General features: G+C 38.3%; 1 protein-coding gene across 3 annotated transcripts in view; it reads left to right on the top strand.

The window, feature by feature from the left end:
• The window catches only part of ADK (adenosine kinase), a 539,444-nt gene that overhangs the window by 217,628 nt on the left and 297,160 nt on the right, over window positions 1-24,656 (top strand). For all 3 annotated transcript variants that reach the window (XM_080687589.1, XM_080687591.1, XM_080687590.1), the window contains exon 5: window positions 21,952-22,124. In XM_080687589.1, coding sequence (XP_080543715.1) covers window positions 21,952-22,124 — 173 coding nt within the window. The remainder of the gene's footprint in view (window positions 1-21,951; window positions 22,125-24,656) is intronic.

Genomic DNA, 24,656 nt, shown 5'->3' on the forward strand with positions numbered 1-24,656 from the left:
CTTATGAAACAGAAGACTTATATGAGGGACAGAACTTCAAAATATAAAAGCAATTTCATGATTCTGATAATTGTATTATATATATATATATATACACTGAGTGGCCAGATTATTATGATCTCTGAACGCATAATAATCTGGCCACTCAGTGTACGTGTGTGTGTGTGTGTGTGTGTGTGTGTGTGTGTGTATGAGGCTCGGTGCATGAATTCGTGCATGGATGGGGTCAGGCCAGCCTGGCCAGGGGGAGGGTACATGGGCAGTTGGCCGGCCTGCCTGCTGGTCGAGGGGACAATTTGCATATTAGCCTTTTATTATATAGGATATACACTGAGTGGCCAGATTATTATGCGTTCAGAGATCATAATAGTCTGGCCACTCAGTGTATATAAAAGCCTAAGTGACCCATCGCAACCAAAACAACCGAACAGATGACCAAACAGGCTGCGTGGGGCGACCAGGCCAGCAGGAGGGGGTTAGTGAGGGGCAACCAAACGACCGAACAGCAGGCTGTGTGGGGCAACCAGGCCGGCAGGGGGGCAGTTGGGGGTGACCAGGCCCGCAGAGGGGGTCTATGAGGGGCGACCAGGCTGGCAGGAGGGCAGTTGGGGGCAACCAGGCCAGCAGGGGGCCAGTAAAAGGCGACCAGGCCAGCAGGGGAGGCAGTTGGGGGTGACCAGGCTGGCAGGGAGGGGGCAGTTGGGGGTGGCCAGGACAGCAGGGGGGGCAGTTAGGGGCAATCAAGCAGGCAGGCAGGCAGGCAGGGAGCAGTTAGGAGCCAGTGGTCCTGGATTTGAGAGGGATGTCTGCCTGCCGGTTTAGGCCCGATTCTGGGGTCGCAGGCTGGGCTGAGGGGACCCTCCTCCCCCATGCACGAATTTCGTGCACCGGGCCTCTAGGTGTTAACATTAGGGGAAGCTGTTTGAAAGATATATGGGAATTTTCTGTAGTGTTTCTCCAACTTTTGTATAAGTATAAACTTATTTCAAAATAAAAATTTTAAAAATATAAAATTATTAGCTCATTGTTAGTTTTTTAAAAAATAAACTTTTTATTTGGGATTAGCCAAAGACAAACAACAGTGTGGTGATGGCCATAGAGATGTGGGGTTGAAGAGGTAGGCTGGGTGGAGGTGGACAAAGTGGGGATTGGGACATCTGTAATAGTGTCAACCATAAAAATAAAGTTAAAAAATAACTTTTTATTTGGAATAATTTTAGATTTATAGAAAAGTTTCAAAGATAGTACAGAATTCCCATATAATACTCATCCAGTTTCCCCCAAGCGTTAATTTATTAATTAAAAAATCATTTTCAGAATGCATTTAGAAGCATTTAGTAAAGTCTTCATGCTAACTCTATTTAAACATAAGTTTTACCATTTATCAATTTTAGTACTTTTTACTTTTGCTTTTATTTTGGAAATTATTTGACTATAGAAATTGAATAAATGGAATTATATGTTCTCTTTGGGAAATCACATCACAAAGTAACTATCTTATTAGTATACTGGTTTACATAAAACATACTTAAAGCTTATATGAACACTAATTTTTTTCTAGCATTTATATTTTTTATTATCAAAAATTTATTAGATTTTATACATATTTATTGAGTTCGTGTATATGCAAGGAATATTTTCTAGGCATTGTAAGGGACTTATCATGTCTGCATCTACAATATTTTCAGTTTCTATTCCAATTCTCATTTTCCTTTGTATTTGTTCAAATTTTTCACAATCTCTTGTACTACTTTACCCTAATCTTAGCAGGTGACCTCATATTCTTCTCTGTAAATATAAAGGAAATTATCGGATATCAAGTACTTAACTTCTCTCCCCATTGACTTGAAACATGTTTATGTAATTTTGCCTTTTTAACTCCATTTCATTTTCTCGGTTCTCTAGAACTTCAAATTTGTTGTCATTCCCCACCTTCCCTTCACTGTTAGATGTCTAGACAGAGTAGACTATATTCATTATTACAAGTGCTGTACCTCCAACTTATTCTTTATTCACTAACTGCCACGTGGGACCTCATCCTTATTTCTCTTTGAAAACTGTTTTTTTGCAAAAGACATTAATAAAATAATTGCCAGATCCAATGGCCATTTAAAAATCTGGGTCCTAATTGGTCCAATTAAGGTTGTTTCATTTGTCTATTACTCCCTGAATTTTGAAACCTCCATTAGCTTTCAGGACAGATAGCACTTTTTCTTTGTTTGTTTGGGGGTTTTTTTGTTTGTTTTGTTAACTCTGAGTCATTCTTTTCTGTACCCTTCACTGACTTATCTTTCTCTGTCAATTTCTCATTTTTGTTTCTAATCTCATAAGTTTTAAAGATTAAATTACATAAAAATGCAAAAAAGTGAGTGAAAGACATCATAAACAAAAGATGAAATGGAAGAAAATATCTGTAAGATATATCAAAGAGTTAATCTCCCTAGTATATAAACAGACTTGACATCATTAAGAAGAAAATGAAAACCCAACTGAAAAAGTAGACAAAGGATATGATGAGTAATGATTTACCATATGACCCAGCAATTCTAGGCATATAGCCCAAGAGAAATGAAAACATATGTTTACATAAAAAACTTGTACATGAATGTTCATACCAGTATTGTTCATAATAGCAAAAAAGTGGAAACAACCCAAATGTCTATCAACTGCTGAATGGATAAACAAATGTACAGTATTTATATGATAGAATATTGGCAATAAAAAGAAATGAAGTACTGATCCATGCCACAATATAGATGAACCTTGAAAACATTATGCAAAGTGAAAGAAACCTCTCACAAAGGTCCACATATTTTATGATTCCATCTCTGTGAAATGTCCTGAATATGCATATTTATAGCTGCAGAAAATACATTAGTGGTTGCTTAGGGCTTGTGGCAATAGTGGTCTTGGGGTATGATGGCTAAGTGATGAGGGGTTCTTTTTGTAGTGTTGAAAATGTTCTAAAATTGATGTGGTGATGCTTGCACACTCTGAGAATATATTAAATGCCATTGAATTGTAGACTTTAAATGTGAAATGTATGGTATGTGAATTGTATCTCAACAAAGCTATTATGTTATAAAATATATATACACTGATTTGTTTAATTCTTTGAGTGGATCTTTAACCCATATGTGAATTTTACTATAATACATTGGTCATTTTGCAAACTTTTTGTTCATTAATTTATGCCGATCTTGCAAATGTAAAATTTTATCTCACCACTAATATCAAAAATAATCTTTTATGTATTGGGGATCTCATCATGGTGGATAAGAGTTTTACACAATTATAATTTTCATTTGAAAGCTCAAATTTTATTATTAGCAATAAATCCTGACAGTTATTTTTGTAAGTGACAGGCTTACTTTTTCATTTTCAATAAAATGTCTGCCAAATACCCAAGTATGAATAATTGTCATTTGTCTGTCAGTCATTTTTTTAAATAAAAATAGTTTTTAATAAAAAAGCAGTTAGTTCATATAAAAACTCAAATGCACAAGTACTTTCCCTCAGGAAACCATTGTATTTCATTCATACTTCCCATTTCCCTACACAGGGTATTTAAAAGATGTGTATTTTAAGTGTTAATATTTAATAAAAATCAATGATTTTTGCTGCTTAAAAAATTCTTAAGTTGGCATCTTTTTAATTTGAAAGCAAATGTCAACATAGTGAAAAATGCTAATGACATCTTAATATTATTGTGAAAATTAACTTGACTTTGTGGATCCTCTGAGAAGTTCTCAGGGCCTTCCAGGGGTCTGCAGACCTTTCTGTGAGAATAGGTCAATGCTTTTTCTCTATTCATGACCTCTTTCTGGAACTATGAACTTGTATTTCTAGTGTTTCAGTAGATATCTCTAAAGATTTATCCTCAAAATTTCATATGTTCAAACTCAACTCACTGTTCTCTGGCTTTTTACATTGTGCTTGATTCTATGTTCTTAAATTATCTTTCTCTCTTAATGACATATCCATTACTCATCCAATTACATCATACTCAGACTAACCTACACTTTCCCTCACCTAGGTAGTCCCAACTCTTGTCCTTTTTGCCCAAAAAAATTTTTTCTTGCATATTTCCTCCTTTCCTCAAAATTCTTAAGGTTGAGATCCTTTTCTCTTTTTCTGTAATACCTCATGGCCTTGTAATTGGTCTTCCTGTGTTCTGTCCTGGTCCTCTTCTTTTTTAAGAAGTGTTTTTCAATAACTATGAAGTGTCTTGGATTTTACCCCACTTGCAAACTAACAAACTAGTCTGCCACAGTTTTATAGGTGTTGATAGAAGACAAGAACCTACTGCGTCGGAGACAAAGGAATTTTTTTACTCAAGCAAAACAGGCAGCATGAGTTTCACATTCCCAATGATTCTGTTTGCATCGCCATCACTCAAGAGCAACATGGAAGTTGTTGCAGGCGGAAGCTGTGCTCACAGAGTTTGCATCACAGTTGATGAATCCTGAACTTAGTAAACCTCAATCTTTAAAGGGGTTTATTGGAAACCTGCCTAACCTTTACAGTGAGATAAAGCCAGTATTTTTAACTAAGGATGTTTGTTATATAAATATTCTTAAAAAGAGAAAACAAAATCTGATAAAGACCCACAGAGACATCGTAGAACCATGGCAAATTTTCTCTGACCAGTTTGTTTGGTTTCTGAACATTTGTGCCAAAATTATCTTTGTAAAATACATTTTATCATGTAACTCTCTGATCCCAGCCTGATTTTCAGTATTATGGATTATTGCTCCTTCATAAAATATGCTATTATGGATTGCATGTTTTACTGATTCCCTGAGTAAGCCAGGGACCTAGTATCCCTCTGTTTTTGCACTGCATATTTATCTGTCTATAATTTACTTTTATTTTTCTTGTTCTCAGCCTGGTAAAATATTTAACCTTCAAGAACTAGCCTATTTGTCATTTTCTCTTTGACTTTTTCATAACTCCCCAAACTTCTTGATGCTCTCAGAATATTTTGTATTTATCTCTATTATAACGCTCATTGAATTTGAATTGTTTCCATGCTGCCTGCTACACTACACTGTGAACTCCACAAGGTCTCATTCAAGATTGTATCCCTCACAGAGTACTTTAGATGTTAAGAACTTAATAGAAGTGTGTTGGATTAACAAGTGTATAATTTTATGGTGGGTACCGAGTAACATTTTATTTTGATGACATTGTAAATTGAGCCATTGATAAGATTATCCTTGAACTCTCTGAGTGTAAATCTTTTTTCCTAAAATAATTCTATACATTTTAGTTATCTGATGCTACTGTGTAATTATTTTATGTTACTGTGCAAAAAATAAGTGTTTATTGTCCATTGCTGTTATTTCATTGTAAGAATAGATACAGGTGGGCTAAGTATGGGCCCATCCTATCTAATAAAAGAGTAATATGCAAATTGACCGTACCCCCGCAACACCCACAAGCCACACCCACCAGCCAATCAAGAGCGAATATGCAAATAAACCCAACCAAGATGGTTACAGCCACAGAGAGCAGGAGGGAGTCTTGGGTTTCCCTGGTAATGGAGGAAGCCAAGCTTTCCACCTGCCCTTGCTGGCCTAGGCCTCCACTCAGGGCTACAAAGTTTCAGTGATAGAAGATACATAAATCCGAACAGAAATGGCGGCAGCCATGGAGCTGGAAAGAGCAGGAGGCTAGGGTTGCCCGCGGCGATGGAGGAAGCCAAGCTTCTGCAATCCTGGCCAGCCCAGGCCTCTGCTTAAGGCTACAAAGTTTAAATTATAGAAGATACATAAATCCCAACAGAAATGGCTGCCGCCTCGGAGCAAGCAGAAGGCTTGGCTCCGCTCCAGGCTACAAAGTTTCAACTGTAGAAGATAAATAAACCCCAGATACCAGGGCCTCTGCTTTGGTCGCCATGGGGTATGGCTGGCCTGCAAACAACCACAGGCCCCTCACCCAGGCTGCCCCACACCCCAAGGGAACCCCCACCCTGATCCGGGACACCCTCAGGACAAACCAGGTGGCCCCCACCCGTGCACCAGGCCTCTATCCTATCTAATAAAAGAGTAATATGCAGATTGACCATCACTCCAACACACAAGATGGCTGCCCCCATGTGGTCAAAGATCCTGCCCCCATGTGGACACAAGATGGCCACCACAAGATGGCCAGCAGGGGAGGGCAGTTGGGAGGGACCAGGCCTGCAAGGGAGGGCAGTTGTGGGCGATCAGGCCAGCAGGGGAGGGTAGTTGGGAGGGACCAGGCCTGCAGGGAAAGGCAGTTGGGAGGAACCCAGGCCTGCAGGGGAGAGCAGTTGGGGGGGACCAGGCCTGCAGGGGAGGGCAGTTAGGGGTGACCAGGCCTGCGGGGGGAGGGCAGTTAGGGGCAAATGGGCTGGCAGTGGAGCAGTTAGGCATCAATCAGGCTGGCAGGGGAGTGGTTAGGGGGTGATCAGGCTGGCAGGTTAGGGGCAATCAGGAAGGCAGGCAGGCGAGCAGTTGGGAGCCAGCAGTCCTGGATTGTGATAGGGATGTCCGACTGCCCTCGTGGGGTCCCAGATTGGAGGAATTTCGTGCACCGGGCCTCTAGTCAGATAAATATTTGCCTAGGAAATTGTCCTTTGAGTCACCTGGCCTCACAAACCAGCATTCAGGACTATGATTGGTTGTTACCAGTTATTTACACTTTGTGGATAGGCAAGCTCAAAGCTAAAGTCTCTTACTAGAATCAATTAGGAGGGGCTAGAATGGCATAAGCACCTCAGCAGTACGAAGAGAATGACAGAGGGAGCATTTGAAAGACCTTATGCCATCCTCACTGTGAACAGTAAATAGCATCAACAACAGCTTCCTTAATACAGATTTGAAAGCCATTGAAGATTGCTCTTGTATTCGCAAAGTGCTGCTGATTTTCTTTAATAGGGACAGCCCTCTCAGTATTTTAAATTCTTGTGTTCTTTACTTACATTAAAGAAGTATATGTATGATTGCTTATATCTATGGACTTCGCTCTATGAAACATCAGCATCATTGTGATAACCTTGCCCACCTTTTTCTTCAGATTTTTGAGAGTGCTTCATCCATTAAGGATACTAACTTCCCCCAACCACCTGCCACACGCTCAACTTCTTTTTCCTGTATAGTGACTGATCTTAAGTTTATATCTTGTTACAACTATCATTACTTCCTTTATATTATTTGGCATTCATGTCATGGTTAGGAAATCTGTTTTAAAGTTATTAAAATGAGAAGCTGAATTTTCTACCTTTCTGAGTGGTTTATTTTTACATTTTTGGTTAAAGTATGAGGGGAAAGAATACTCCCCTCAATGGCTATATACTTATCCCAGTACACTCTATTCAATAATTCATCTTTTGTCATCTCAATATTGCCATTGATACTTGGGTCTGTATTTGAACTCTACTTCTGTCGATTTCATAATACCTGCTAGTATATACTTCACTCTCCCCCATCATTATTATTCATCTTTTTCAGAATATATTTTCCTATTATCCTCTCAGGTTTAAGGATCATATTGATGTTTTCAAAATATCACATTGGAGTTTATAGGTTCATTGAGAAATAATATTTTCATAATAATTTCTTAGGGTAAATATTTGTCTTCTTTTTGTCTTACATCAAGATTTTAATTATCCACTTTGTTGATGTGTGTGTATTTAAATTTTTTATTGTAGAAAATTTCAAATCTACATAGAAGTAGAAAGAATAGTATAATGAACCCCATGTACTAATGATCTAGCTTAAATAATTATCAATATTTTGCCAAACTTGTTATATCGCTTTCTCTTATGAGGGAAATCCCAGATATCTTGTCATTTCATCTATAAATCCTTTGAATTAACTCATCAGGAATGACACTTTAAAAAAACCCCACTGCCATACTATTACTTTAATATATTAATTTCTTAATGTTATTTAATATTCAATTCATATTTAAATTTTCATAATTTTTTAAAAATATCCATTTGTGATAGGTTTATTTGAATCAAGATCTAAACAAGAATTCAAACTTTGCATTTATGCCTTATATTTTTTACTTAGTAATTATCCTGCTTCCCCCTTTTTAAAGTGTCATTGACTATTTCTAAAAAGAGAAACTAGGTTATTTGTACTATAGACTACCTCATTGTCTTGATTTGATCATTTGCTTCATATTTAATATTTGCTTATAGAGCTAGAGGTTTGGTTAGATGAAGCTTTTGTTTCTTTAGGCAGGAACCACATCTGGTTTTTACAATTTTAGCAATGCTAAGATTCATCATTGGCTTCAAGTGTGGTTTCTTCTTGCTGCTATTGTATATAGACTTTCTCCTTAAGTTATTTTTTTTTTCAGTTTTATTGTGATATAATTGACATATATCTCTATATGAGTTTCAGGTATACAGTGTGTATATATATATATACAGTGACTATATATATATAGTCAGGTGTACAGCGTAAGGCAGTGTATATATGGTTATCACAATAAGTTTAACATTTGTCATCTCATATAGATACAATAAATAAAATAGGAAAAAAAGTTTTTCCTTGTGCCCTAGCTGGTTTGGCTCAGTGGTTGGAGTATTGGTTGACTTGCGAACTGAAAAGTCACAGCTTCAATTCTGTTCAAGGGCATGTATGTATCTTGGTTGTAGGCTCAATCCCGGGTCCTGGTTGGGACACGAGAAGGAGGCGTCTAATCTATGTGTCTCTCTCACATCAATGTTTCTCTGTCTTGCCTCCTCCCCTCCACTCGCTCTGAAAATCAATGGAAAAAATATCCTCACCTGAGGATTAACAAAGAAAAAACAGTTTTTCTTTATAATGAAAACCCTTAGCATTTATTCTCAATAACTTTCATATATGCAATCATCATGTTGTACATTACATCTCCATATTTTTTGTCTATTAAGTTATTATTGGTATATGAGAATGTTTATTTTAGTAACTGAACATATTACCTAACAATTATTTTTATTAATTTTTTACAGTATTCCCTCCAGTGACTGTTACAGAAGAGTGGTTCAACCTTGGGCTTTGTTTGTAGACTGTCTAGATTTAAGTCCTGGGTACTCATTTACCCTTTCTTTGCATCAATTTCTTCATCTGTGAAAGGGAGAGTAAATGAGTTATTTCCCATAATATGCAGAAAATAAGTATGTTTGTTTTTAAAATTCCCATTTCTTTTGTAGACTGTGACATTATGTTTTCGCCTTTTTAATATTTTTAGTGCTTTATATAATTGTATAATTAATTATACTGGTCATGCACTGTTTAATAATGGCAGTGATAACATGAATCTTTCAATATTAATAAGTGATATTTATTGAAGTATTTTATTCTTGTGTTCTGATTTTATTCTCGTTTTACAACAAGCAAGTATGTTTTAGGAATATGATGAATAATCATCAAAATAAATTTTTGGTATCTATTGATCTCACTTTGGGGATGTATTGATACATTATTAAGATACAATTCATTAAATACATTCTGTTATCTACTTTAGGAGGTCAAGTGCTGGGGTTGCATTGATGAGTAAAACATGAAAATCCCTGCTTTCATGGAGCTCATATTTTAGTGGGAGGGAGAAATATAATGAATGTAGTATGTAAACAAATTAGACTGTGTTAAAGAAAGGGAGTGAAAAGTAGAAGTTTTGTTGTGGTATTGGAAACGTTGAAACAAAAGGAGCATTTTACAATATTACATAGGGTGTGTGGAACAGTTTTGTTGAGAAAATAAGATTTAAGTAAAGACTTTCAAGATGAAGGAAGAGCCACAGGGTATGCAGGGGTCCTCAAACTTTTTAAACAGGGGGCCAGTTCACTGTTCCTCAGACCGTTGGAGGGCCGGACTATAGTTTAACAAAAAAACTATGAACAAATTCCTATGCGCACTGTGGGCCCGCGACAAGTCGGCTGCTAATCAGGACAGGCAGCGGCACCCGGTGGGCTGGATAAATGTCCTCGGCGGACTGCATGTGGCCCGCGGGCCATAGTTTGAGGACACCTGGATAAGGGGAAGTCTAGTATAGTAGAGATGTCAGCATTTCCTAACAGAGCACAGGCTTGGCATGTTTCAAAATTTTGCAAGGAGTTAAGTCTGCTTAGAGCAGAAACAAGAACATCAGGAAATGAGGTGAGAGAGGCAATAGGAGGTAAAGAAGAGTGGCTTGTTTCTGTAGGGCTTCATAGACCTCATAAGGATTTTTAATTTTTTACTGAGTGATGTGGAGAGCATTGAGGGTTTTGAGTAAAGGGATGATAAGCTCACTGACTTACATTTTAAAGGAAAATGCCAAGGATGGAAGTAAGGAGATTAGGAAATGATTGAAACAATCCAGGCAATAGGTCTTGATAAGTTGAATGGGTGTTAGTAGTGGAATTAATGAAAAGTGGATGCAAAAAAGAAGGTTAAAATCTGGAAATAATTTTGGGATAGAGCTACTGGACAAGAAAATTTTTTTCTTCTACCCTTCTAGGTTCTTTGGCTGGTCTAATAATTAAATGGTCAAAAATATTAAAATAAGAATAACACAAGCTAGATTAACAGAAGAAAAACAAATTTTTAATTCCACCTGTAGAGGAGCCCTATAAAAATATGAGACCCAAAGGCAAGTCAGGCAGTTGAGGCTTATGTGCCATCCTGAGCTAAGGAATGGGATAGGGGTTTGGGACTTAAAGGGAAGGTGGGTAATTCACAGGACAATAAGAAGTACAGATGTTTGGTAATTAGATATTTGCCCAGCCATACAGATAGGTCATTCAGATAAAAGCTAACTCTGATAATAGTTCCCTTCCTGAATCAGGCCCCCTATCTAAATTCTTGTAGGTGGTGGTAGGGATAGGTAAAAGTTTTTCTTGATTTGTCTGGGTCTTGATTGCCTTCTGCTTAAACTAATCTACATGCCCAAGAGGCACCTTTTGGGTGGTACATTTTATTACCCTTCAGAGCTAATAGCTTTTTTTAAAGGCCTGGATGTGTGTGGGGTGAATAATACTTTCCCAACGTATCTCCTTATTGCTTCTTTAATATACAGTATATACATACCTTTCTGTACAGTAATAAAAGTGATCCTTATTTAAATTCAATAATTCCACTTTCTTGTTTAAAACCCTTCAGTGGCATCCTATTGCTCCCTGAATGAAAGTTATTCTGCTTACCATAGCCAACAAGGTATGCATACTCTGGGACCAGCATAGTTTCCCAAATTTACTCTCCATCTTCCTCACCATGCTCTAGCCACACTGATTTTCACTTTTTTTAAATATGCCAACCCTCTCAGAATCTTTGTACTTGGCTTTTCTTTCTTTTTTTCTCCAACCCCAAGCTCGTTCTTTGCATCATTAGCTCATTTGCGTATTTTTGTCTGTTAAGTATCCTTAGGCCTATTCAAAGTAGACTCTATCCTTGCCCCTCTTCACTCCCCATTGTCCTCAGCCATTTGTTTTTTTCTTCATTGTGCTTCTTACAATTATTTTATTTCTCTATTTCATGTTTCTGTTTTGTTTGCTTTGCATTTTGTTTTGTGTGGAATCTCCATTAGATAGAGACCATGGGTGACTTGTTCAAGACTGTGTTTCAGTGCTAGCATGATTTCTAGTCCATAGAACTATTCATTAAATACATTTATTATTGGATTGACTGGACAAAAACTAATGAACAAAAATAAATTAATGAACAAAAATATATTTACATTATCTGCTAGAGTACCAGAGCTGGACATTACATCTTACTTAGATTTCAGTTAAATCTTATTATTTTTATATTCTTCTTCCTTAATCAGTCATTGCATATTGCTTATTGTAAGATGGCCATAAGTGATTCTTTATCACCAGAAGAATATTTCCTCATTGAAATTCATTCAGCTATTAACATCTAGGTAAATTCTTATTTTTAGAAGATAACCTATATTCATATAGTTATACTACCTGTCATGGAAATGTGTCAAAGAAATGTGAAACAGTAGCTTTAAAGATGTCCCCTACCCACACTCTGTTTTTCCCTTAAAGCTATTACCCTAAAGGAAGAAAGGGGAAAAAAGAGAAATCTATGTTGTGAGTTTAGGTTTACCACAGTAAGTGTTTAAGAAAGGGTCCTGTTACCATGACAACTGATGCATGGATTTTAAGTGGAAATTTTTCATCAGATAATAATATTTTGTAACATCCCTATTCTCTCAGTATAAAATTGTTCTTTGTCAAATTGAAAGAATTCTGAAAACCTCTGTTAAAATTATTTTTAAATGCTTCTATTATATATTTTTCAAGTCATTTATTTTAACTAAAATTATACCAAAAGAATATACTTTCATAGATCTGTCATATAAAAAGTTAAGTGTTTGATTTGACAGTAAACATTACTTTTCTAATCTGTACTAGATCTTTGCTTAAATGGTAAATAAAATGGTAAATAATTTAATATATTAGGAGTTTTTGACAATAGAAAACGACCTGCCATTTTATAGATTCCTTTGCCCTAAATGGTTTCTAACTCCAGTGGAGGAAGGCTGTTAAGCTTTAAGTGTTCTGTCATATTTGCAGGCTTTTATACTAGAAAAGAACAGCAGTGAGCAATGATGATGGAAAATGATGGCAGGTAGACTTAAAACATCATACAGCACAGACGATTGTATGTAATGCCTTGAATTGAATCCTTTTTTCAATGAAATGATCAGCCATATGTGCCACCCTTATGGGCCCTGTAAGAAGAGGAGAAGAAATGTGCTCTAATGCTAACTGTGCATGAAATTGCAGTGTTAGGAGATATTGACCAGATGTTTCAATCTCAACAAATAGCTTGTTATGTGACTGAGTGAAAATACCTTTGCTGCTTTGATCACATACACTTTGAAGGAAGGGCTAATTTAATAGACGCTGTCATAGTTTATCATTGTCAATAAACTTTGACTTGACCTTTGCCTTATATTTTTGATGTTGTTTCTAATATGTGTCTATGGGCAGATGTTTACTGCCTTTAAGGGATTTTGCTTTTTATAACACACTAGTGGCCCGGTGCACGAAATTCGTGCACATTAAAAGGGGATTAATTAGAGGAAATAATTTAATATTGCTATTTGCCCTTTCTCTATTATAGAAGTGTCAGAGATGAAAGAAAATTAGTAAAATGTATATGAAAACCTTCCTCCTGTCAGAGTCTGGGGTACACCACGGGACCCAGAGTCAAGTCCCTGTCCACCCACATGCTCCTCAAAATCGCGTGAGACCCAGACCTGGTCGTCCCCCCCCCCACCCCCGCCCCTCATTGGGATAGATCCAGACCTGGCTAGTCCCACCCTTGTCAAGCCCCGCAGGGAATGTAGCCTCAGGTCCCCTGGCCTGACGCCAGGATGGGGCGGGGCGTGCCTTGAGGTCCCCCGTCAAGCCCTGCCAGGTGTGGGACATAGCCTGAGATCCCCTGTCAAGGCCCCGCTGGGTGGGGGGCATGGCCTGAGGTCCCCCGTCAAGCCCCACCAAGCAGGGGGTGGGGGGAGCACAGACTCAATTCCCCTGGCCCGGCACCGGGAGGGGGGAACAGCCTCAGGTCCCCTGTCAAGCCCCTTCAGCAGGGGGGTGCAGCCTCATGTTCCTCCTGGGCGTGGGGGTGTGGCCTGAGATCCCCCAACCCAGCACTGAGGATGCACCTTGAGGTCCCCTGTCAAGCCCCGCCAGGCAGAGGGGCGCAGCCTCAGGTCCCCTGGCTCAGTGCTGGGGCAGGGGATGCGGCCTGAGGTCCCCTGTCAAGCCCTGCCAGGTGGGGGGCGCGGCCTGAGGTCCCCTGGCCTGGCGCTGGGACCAGGGGAGCAGCCTGAGGTCCCCTAGCCCAGCACCAGGACAGGAAGCGCACCTTGAGGTCCCCTGTCAAGCCCTGCCAACCTGAGGTCCCCTGTCAAGCCCCATGGGGGCGGGGGAGGGCGTAGCCTCAGGTCCCTGCTGATTGCTTGTTAAAGCTCCTTATGGGAAGTTGGCCTCAGCTGTGGGTGCAGCCATCTTTGTGATGGAGTGATGGTTAATTAGCATATTCCCTCTTTATTAGATAGGATATGCTAAAACAGTAAAGAAGAAGGATTTTTTCCTCAAATTTTCTCTTGTTCTTTTGTATTTAATTGGCATGCTTCTTTGTATCTTTTGTAGAATTTCTGGGCAAATGCATCTGAGTGACATTCTTACTTCTGAAGACCCACTTTCTTACTATCTTCGCCTCTCTGTCCCAGTTTTATTTGGCCACAATAACTTATATGGTGATTATTTTCTTATTTTATATTCTGTTTTTTTTATAGCTTGAATTGATGGATCTCTTAGAAAATTGTCATAATTTCTTGACTTTTACAATTAAGGACAATGATAGCTAGAGAAACAAAGTTACTTACACATGACCACACAGGTATTCTTTTCCAAGCTGGCTGTATGTCTGATATTTGATGATACTCCTTCCAATATGATTTTCTTTACTTCCCTTTCTTTCCTCCTATCTGGCATAATGATTAGAATTTACTTTATAAAACCATACAGAGTTGAGCTCTGCCACTGCCTTACTTTGCTCACCTGTGAAATTGGAGTAGTGAGTATTAGTGTTTGGTGGTTCAGATTAACTGGGATAACATAGTAAGTAAAGGACTAGCATAATGCCCAAATTATAGTAAGTACTTGCTAATTTAGCTCCTAATTATATTATTGTTTCTAACTCATCTTCAGCTAATTATAGTGTTACTTCACTGAACCTTTTATTTATATTTAGTTTTAGCACAATTTTTTCCCCAAGTTGTCAGGGGGAAATGTCTGGAGTATAATGGAAAAATGATAAAATAATTTTAGAAGTGGTTTTGAAATGGTGATAAATATATGGATTAATAATATGTCCTCTAAAAAAGAGCAGCCATTGCTACCATCTCCTTTAAGTTGAAATTGCTTGAGGGTGTAGGAAAGGCAAGTTTTCCTCGACCCTCTTAATATCTCTGGTTGGGTGTGAAAATTAAACTGACAAAGCATACACATTTATTTAATGTAAGTTTTATGCAACACAGGAGCCTTCATAAAGAAATGCAGACTCAAGGAAACAGTTTGACTTGAGTATTTTTATGCTAGGTTTGATGAAGAGTGGGAAGTCTTGTAGGAACAGGATAGGTCAGAGTATGAGGCACGTAGAGTAAAACTGAGTGAACTTTTGTTAGGATTCTTCTCATATCCCTTTGTGGGATGAAGATATTCTCTTCCTCTAGGTATTGGGCGGTGGGGGGGGGGGGAGACTTCCCATATGAGGATTTTATGAGCTGCTTTAAGGGAGAAGGAAAGGGGAGGTCAGAATACCTTTCTGCTTCTGCATTTCCTCAGTTGTTATTTTTTTTTTTTTTTGGCCATTGTGCTATAATTTGGAATAGTGTGCCCTGATACCCACTAGTGTATTTCTATATATATATTACAGCATTTCACTATGTAAGGCAGTTTTAACTATTTCAAATAATGTGAAAATGGTGTATATTGAACTCTATTTCTAAAAACATTTTCTAGAAGGTTGTTTTCTTTAAAAAATAAGATCAGATTTCTCCTTAAGAAAACTCCTTGTATTCCAACCTAAAAGAAAGACTTTTTTTGTGTGCATAGCAAGAAGCTAAAAGTTAAAGTAGGCATGATTTTTTAAAATCTTGGGAGAGCATAGAAAAAGAATGTATTTTTGATAGAAATCATGTTGCTTAAAGGCTTCTGGTGAAAGTCGGATTGAATAAAAACCTAAAGAATATTTGGGTGCTATGCTAATTTTTATCACCTAGTTTTGGAGACCTTTGGAAATATATCTAGGCTACTTATTATAGATAGCTAAGAAACTAATTGCATAACAATTTCAGATAATATAAGTTGTTGCATTTTAAAAACGTAACGTACACAGCATTTCTTAATTTAGATAAATACTTTTGGTATAAATGGTTTTATTGGTTAATTTGATGCAATCCTATATAACCTGTTAATCTTCTGCTTGAAAGGAAAAAGGCTTCCTTCCTGGCTATATTCGTGTTCTCCCTATATATACCTTTCCCCCTTTGGTGTGGGTGCCTTAGTCCCTTTTAGGAATCTGGTGAAATCTATGAATCCTCTCCTTGGAAAAGTACATCAGAATTTCTTTATAATTCCAGGGAATTCATGGATTCCCCTGCTTCCGCCCACACATGCCTTGACCTAATCGTGGCCCATGGGTCTCAGGCAGGCTACAAATCTTCTTAGAAGATAAAATTCAAACTCCTTAGTATTCTAAGTATTTAACAGTTTGCCTTAGAAATAACAATAAAGTAGTGTTTTTGAGACCTACATAATAATTGCATTAGTGGTAATTATAACAATAGTTAAAATATATTCTGTGCCAATTTTATGCCAGGTTCTATACTAAACCTTTAACTTGGGTCAGTGGTTATATTATTAATATTTCCAAGTGAAATGTATTCAGTAAGCATTTATTGCATGCTTTAGAAAATACTATATTTTTAGAATACAGATTTAAGGAAGAGATTATAGCATTTTGACACTTTTCTTATTCATCTTCATTCATTGCGTTTATAAGGTACCAAAATCCTGTTTGGAATACTGAATTTACTTTCAGTTCTCTAATTCCAATAGCTTCATTTTTGTTTCTGAGCCTCTTTGTCATCCTTTTTCCCCTGAAAATTAACTATCTCACACAAGATCTACCAGGTCCCTTAATTTCTACAAGTTTCAGCATGGCCACAGTTTCACATATATTCCTTAGGAAATTTCTTTGGCCACTCCCCAAAGTTTATGTGCTACTCTCATGTGCTGATATATATATATCACACACCCGGGAAGTAGATCAGATCCAGAAAAATTGTGTAGGATCAGATCCAGAAAAATTGTGTAGGATGAGAAGAGCAGGTATTCCTTGCATCCAGGCCTATAGAACACTAAGGAATTAGGAGAAGAAAAGAAGCCTACAAAAAGAGATAGAGAAATGCTGCTCTATTTATTTTTTACTGCAATAATGTTCAACAAATGGTAGATGATCAGAAAATATTTATGCAATGAGTTTAATGAAGTTACACTACAACGTACTTTATATTTTAGTGCCCTGATATTATCATCATCATCCGTACTGTTTAACAGACACTTTGCATACATTATCTTATTCAATTTTACAATAATTCTACAAGAAATATAATCTCTAATAGAGTATGTAATTTACCATCACAGGACTAGATGAACTATATGTGTCCTAGTCTAAAGTTTATCTTTTTTTCCCCCTACTAGACCAAAGTTTTCCAAAATCTCTTCTGAAAAGTAGATGTGAACAGGTATTTAACAATAAAAATACAAAAGAACCATTGTTGGTATAATAGTGGGAACCAATTTTTATTAATAGTATGTTTGCCAACAGGGGAAATGGAACAGTTTTGGCAGGAAAGGAGCATAGCATACTTGTGATTGAGGGAGAATGGATTCTTAATAATATTTATAAAAACCTTTGTGTTTCACCCTGTCTCACTTGGGAGCACAGCAATCCTCTGAAAGAACCAATCCTTTAAGCTGTGTGATTGATGCTATTTTCCTAACCAACTACTTCACTTACGATTTCCTCACCACCCTTTGCAATCTGTTTGTTGCTGTTATTTCCCAGTTTTGACATTTAATCTCTTTTAGTTGTGCTCTAGTTTTTCTGAAACGCCTCATTGGGTTTCTGATATAAAATTTCTTACGTTTGGCTTATCTTGCTATTATTTTAGTATCTAGGTACCATTCTTCAGCATTCTATTATGAATTGAATTAAAGTATATAGCATTGCTTTAGAAGTGACTATCTCTTGAGCATCATTGTCAATTATATTGTTCTAAATATTGCATTTAGGTGACAAAGAGGAAATTCATCTGGAAGGTGAAGTTAATATTATTATAAGTCTTTCCATATGTGGTTAAAGACTCTTGATGTGAAGCTTAATATGGTATTTATTTAGCCTCCATTTAATTTCAGCTATAAATCTTCTCTTTCTTTTTCCCTTTCTTCCTTCCTTCCTTCCTTCCTTCCTTCCTTCCTTCCTTCCTTCCTTCCTTCCTTCCTTCCTTCCTTCCTTCCTTTCTTTCTAATATATTCTAATTGATTTCAGAGAGGAAGGGAGAGGGAGAGATAGAAACAATGATGAGGGAGAATCATTGATTGGCTGCCTCCTGCATGCCCCCTACTTGGAAACGAGCCTGCAACTCAGGCATGTGCCCTTGCCTGGAATTGAACCCTGGACCCTTTAGTCTGCAGGCTGACGCTCTGTCCACTGAGCTAAACCAGCCAGGCCTCTTCCTGCTTTCTTAATGAGGTCTCATCTCTCATCATCTGACTCCTTTACTCAAAACCCTCATTTGTGCCCTTCTACATACAGAATGCTGCCTAATTTCTTAAAGTGGCATTTAATGATCTGGCCTAGATCTACTTTTCACATTAGTCTGTTCCCTCCCACATTGTGCTCTGTCATTATACTCCTAATAGTCCTTTATTTTTCCTTTCATTGTTTTTGGTTAACATTATACTCTTTTATTCCTCAACTGTGTGCTTAAGACCCCTTGGGTGCTTTAGCAAATCCACACTGAGTCTGCAGATCATTTCAAAATTTCTAGGGAAACAGGTGACATCTATTAGGTTCAACATTTGAACCACTAACTCCAGATATTTCTGTTTTAACATTGCACTGCTACTTTTCTTTTGGTGGTATCGGATACTTTGGAAAACTGGGGTTTGGGTAGTTTCTGTGATTAAAAAAACAACAAAACAAGTACTATACAAAAATCATTGTGACACAGCAGATGAGAGTGGTGCTGACCAGTCTGATTCCAAGTTTTGAGAATTTTACAGTGCGCAATAGGCTCTCAATTATTAGGAAATAAATACTAGGTTGTTTAGAACTAACTACTTACTAAATAGAATTTATTTTACCTTAGGAACACCATGATAAAATTCCCTACAGGAAAGGAGGCACATGCTCTTTGCTGTGCCTCTACTTCCAGTTCACAGCCATTTTTGAAAGTTACACCCATCCTTCAGAGACTAGTTGATAATGTCACCCATCTTTGGATACCTTTTCTGATCTCCCTTGGCTTATATTTAATTTCCCTCCTGAGTGTTTCCTGGTGGTATTCTGCCTTTACTGTTGCCTTTAAAATTGAATTCAACTATATTCATGTATTTATTTAAAGTCATCAATTATAGCTGTCATTTTCTTATTCATTAGTTAGGTGTAGATACATTATAATGAGAGCCCTTTCATTCTCTGGATAAAAGTGACCCAACTATAATAATAGGCATCATTTACTGATCTAAAGTACATTTCTTGTTAGTCTATTTCTAATTCTTAAAACATGCTCCCAAGATCATAGGTTGTATTATCAACATTATATTTGAAGAAATTGGAATTTATCAATATCGGTTTCCAGAACACTGACACACTTCCTAACCTTTAGCTATTCTAGTTCCTTTTCTTTTAGTGTTGATTATAGAATCAGCTTTTTGGTATCTTCAGAAATCCTATTGAGGTTCTGATTAGTGTTGCAGTGAATCTATGGATAAATTTGGGGAGAATTGCTCTCAAGAATATTGAGTTTTCTAATTCACGCACATAGTATCGCTTTATATAGTTGGTGGTGGGTGGGGTTTTTTTAGGTTTTTTTTTTTTTTAGTGCTCTATATATAGATCTTACACATGTTTTCTTTAATTGGTCCCATTATGTTTCATTTTTGATGCTATTGTAAATGACATTGTTTTCCTAATTTCAATTTTCAACTATTCCTTGATAGTATATAGAATTACATTAGATTTGTGTACAGTGATCTTGAATACTGAGACTTTGATAAAGTCACTTTTTAATCATAGGGAATTTATGTATATTCTTATGATTTCCTTAAACATGCACAGATTGGTGTCCTGCCAAAGCCTTGAGAGCTACTTTACATGGATTTCAGCTCATTTCTCTCTGAGACTCCTTTTCAGTTTCTACTCTTCAGGCTCTCCTTAAACACTTTATCTCTGTTCCCTCATTTCAGTGAGAATGCCAGGTTCCGTTTGGTTTCTTCCTCCCTTCACCATAGTCTGGAAATTGCCTCCTGGCAGAGAACCTGCGTGATGTCAGGGCTCACCTTGTTTTCTGTCAGAATCATAGTCCTGCCCTGTCCAGTGTCTGAAAATTCTATAATTGTTTCCTTTTAGTTTTGTTTTTTAAGTATACACAACACAAGAGTAATTCTGGACCTTCTTACTCCCTCAGGGATAGGGTAGAAGTTAAAGATGGGTATTTAAGGATGTACTATACATAACTAAACAAAGAGAGGTTGGGCAGTTTATTTTGGCTAAAAGAAGGAACATAACGAGAGACTTTGAACAAGGTTGCATCTCTTTCCTGGAGAATTTGAAAATGTGGTTGTGTCTTTGTATTATAGTTACTGTCATTTTCCTCTAGTAGACATGCATTCAGTGTTATTGATTGGATATCAGAATGGTCGAAAACAGATTGCTTATGTGTTGGTAACACATTATGTTGGAGGTAATGTTAGAGATGTACTAAAATTTTAACAGAACTATTAGCAAATCTATCTATATAAAAGCCTAAGCAACCATCGCAATCGAACGGACGACCAAACAGGCTGCATGGGGCGACCAGGCCGGCAGGGGGGTTAGTGAGGGGCAACCAAACGACTGAGCAGCAGGCTGCGTGGGGCGACCAGGCCGGCATGGGGTCAGTTGGGGGCAGCCAGGCTAGTGGTGGGGGGGCAGTTGGAGGCGATCAGGCCAGCAGGCAGAGGCAGTTAGGGGTAATCAGGATGGCAGGGGGGCAATTAGGGGCGACCAAGCCGGCAGGGGGGGCCAGTGAAGGGCGATCAGGCCAGCAGGCAGAGGTGGTTAGGGGTGATCATGCTGGCAGAGGGGGGGCAGTTAGGGATGATCAGTCAGGCAGGCAGGTGAGCGGTAGGAACCAGCGGTCCAGGATTGTGAGAGGGATGTCTGACTGCCAGTTTAGGCCTGATCCCTGGGATAGGGCCTAAACCGGCAGTTGGACATCCCCCAAGGGGTCCCGGATTGGAGAGGTTGCAGACTGGGCTGAGGGGATCCTCCCCCCCCCCCATGCACGAATTTCATGCACTGGGCCTCTAGTTAATTTATAAACTTTCAAAAAAGATTTTTTAATCTTTCCACTTTCTTGATAACATCCTTACTTTTCTCAGGTAGGTTATTAAGTGATTTGAAGCCATGAGCATGGCTTCTTTTGTGTGTCTGCTTTGGCTTACTAAACTCTTATTTGAAATTGACTAACTTTTGAATAGAAATCACTGATCAAGAGTAAAGGTCTCACTCACATTTTGTCATTGTCCTAAATATGCTGATATCAGATATAGCCAGATTATTTAGACTTTCTACATGAACAAAAGTAATGTGTAGAACAAGACATATTCTTGGCTGCTATATTTGTACTTTTTGTATATTTGGTTTAAAGTATTAATTCTCAACAACCTTATGAGATGTATTTATATATATATATATATTTTTTAAATTTACAGATGAGGAAAATGAGGCATAGAAATGCCTAAGTGACATTCTTACTCATACAGCTAGTAAGTGGCAGAGGCAAGATTTGAATCGAGACTGTCTCAATATAGATGCTGGGCTTTTAATGATATTGCTCTACTACTTCTATTGGGAATCGCTATTATTTTTCTGTATCAAGCCAGCATTGCCCTAAGGTTTTTATGACTTTAGAGTCTGAGTTCTTAACCACTGTGCTCTATATCTCTCCCCAGAAGTAGTATAATAAGATTTTTTGTGATTGTTATATCGAATTTGTTGTCATAAATGGTTGTGCAGGATTGAAATTCCATTCATAACAGCCACAGTTTCTAATAAAGTATCTCTTTTATGCCACTATCTACAACAGAATACTGAACTATGGTGTACCATTTTCTGACACATTAAAATTATTTATGTTCCTGTTTTTCAGTGGATGATTCAGAAGCCACACAAAGCAGCAACGTTTTTTGGATGCATTGGGATAGATAAATTTGGGGAGATCCTGAAGAGAAAAGCTGCCGAAGCGCATGTGGATGCTCATTACTATGAGCAGAATGAGCAGCCAACAGGAACTTGTGCTGCATGCATCACTGGTGGCAACAGGTCAGTGTAATTCCCAGGGAAGCTTATACTAATTGGCTATTTCAATACTGATAAAATCTGAATTCCAATCTAATTTTGGAATTTAGATCTCACATTTATAATTGCTTGTAATGTTTAATAAACTCTTCCTTATATCATTTTTTCTTTTTTAAAAAAATTCCCCTTGTTGATCCTGCTGTTGTCCTCATGTGGAATAGTGGAGTGAAGTTTTTGAGATTATCTAATCTAGTATCTACTTCTTATAATTAGGATCAGAGAAGGAAAACATTTTATTCATTGTTTTATAGCTAGCTTTTTGCTAAGCTGGGATTAGAAAGAAATGTTCTTTTTACCATATCCTGAGTTTGGAATATTGGACTACATACTTACATGTACACATTCATATGTATTTTTAACATATACAATGCTGTGTTATATCCAGTCTCATATGAATTTGTCGCGACCCACAGGTTGAGAACCGCTAGCAGGGTTGCCTAAGACCATCGGAAAACACAGATATTTACATTACGATTCATTAACAGTAGCAAAATTACAGTTATGAAGTAGCAACGAAAATAATTTTATGGTTGGGGATCACCACAACATGAGGAACTGTATTAAAGGGTCACAGCATTAGAAATGTTGAGAACTACTGAAAGCATTTTTGGCAAATAGTCATTCATCCATATTAAACAACTTTAGTCATGGGTAATGTACCACTCAAGAAACAACCTATTGCATTTCTGTACAATTTTACTTATTAAAAATTCTTCTTTAAGTGAACTTTGAATATATCCTTCAAGGCCTCCCATGCATTGGTTGTATTTGTGCCTTTTGCAACCACATGGAGGTTTTCTTTCAGTACCATTCATACATTGCTAACAGTATTGTTACCATATTACTCATCAGCATGGGCTTTTTTTCTCCTTTTCAAGTGAAAAATAAAATAACTTTTCTAACTGTTATAGTCTTAGAATCACCAAAGCTGATCTTTTTTTTAAATAGTGATTCATTGAACATTTTACGCTCCTTATAGCTAGAAGTATGTAGTCTGCTCTCTTCCATTTCTTGTCTCCCTTCCTTTCCCACCTTTTTTATTTGCTTCTTTTTCTTCCTTTATTTCTTTTCTTCTCTCTCTTCCCCTTGTTCAAGTCCCCTTTCTTAGTTCCTTTTATTTTTGCTCACTCTTTGACCTCCAGAAAATCTATGTTAAGAATCTGACACTATTTTGGCAGTAATCATTAAATAACTAAAATATAACTTCCAAAAATAGAGTGCCAAAATCTTCCAAACCTTTCTTACAACTTTATTTTTTATGTATAAAAAAGTTACGATTTTAAGTTATGAATAAACCACTATTGTTCAAACATATTTGAAATATACTTATTTAAACCTTTCCTCTTTTTAGTTTTTCTAAAACCAACATTAATATGCAGGTGCAAAGTTTTCCCATTAGACAGAAATGGGTCAAGTTTTGCCTCTGATACCACTCAAGCTAGAGAAAAATTGATAAATTATTTTTGTATGCTAAAGAGCAGTATGATAATATTAGGTTTTACAGATGTTAACAGCTTCCTTTATATACTAACTAGAGGCCCGGTGCACGAAATTTGTACATGGGTGTGTGTGTCCCTCAGCCCAGCCTGCACCCTCTCCAATCTGGGACCCCTTGAGGGATGTCCGACTGCCCGTTTAGGCCCGATCCAAATCGGGCCTAAACGGGCAGTCGGACATCCCTCTCACAACCCAGGACTGCCGGCTCCCAACTGCTCGCCTGTCTGCCTTCCTGATTGCCCCTAAAGCTTCTGCCTGCCAGCTTTATCACCCCCTAACCACTCCCCTGCCATCCTGATTGATGCCTAACTGCTCCCCTGCCAGCCTGTTTGCCCCTAACTGCCCTCCCCTGCAGGCCTGGTCACCCCTAACTGCCCTTCCCTGCAGGCCTGGTCCTCCCCAACTGCTCTCCCCTGCAGTCCTGGGTCCCCCCCAACTGCTCTCCCCTGCAGGCCTGGGTCCCTCCCAACTGCCTTTCCCTGCAGGCCTGGTTGCCCCCAACTTCCCTCCTCTGCCGGCTTAGTCACCCCTAACTGCCCTCCCCTTCAGGCATGATCGCCCACAGCTGCCCTCCCTTGCAGGCCTGGTCCCTCCCAACTGCCCTCTCCTGCTCGCCTGATCACCCACAACTGCCCTCCCTTGCAGGCCTGGTCCCTCCCAACTGCCCTCTCCTGCTGGCCATCTTGTGGTGGCCATCTTGTGTCCACATGGGGGCAGGATCTTTGACCACATGGGGGCAGCCATCTTGTGTGTTGGAGTGATGGTCAATCTGCATATTAGTCTTTTATTAGATAGGATAGAGGCCTGGTGCATGGGTGGGGGCCAGCTGGTTTGCCCTGAAGGGTGTCCTGGATCAGGGTGGGGGTTCCCTTGGGGCGTGGGGCGGCCTGGGTGAGGGGCCTGTGGTGGTTAGCAGGCCGGCCATGCCCCCCGGCGACCCAAGTGGAGGCCCTGGTATCTGGGGTTTATTTATCTTCTACAATTGAAACTATGTAGCCT

Source organism: Plecotus auritus, assembly GCF_963455305.1.
Source record: "Plecotus auritus genome assembly, chromosome: 9".
Lineage (NCBI taxonomy): Eukaryota > Metazoa > Chordata > Mammalia > Chiroptera > Vespertilionidae > Plecotus > Plecotus auritus.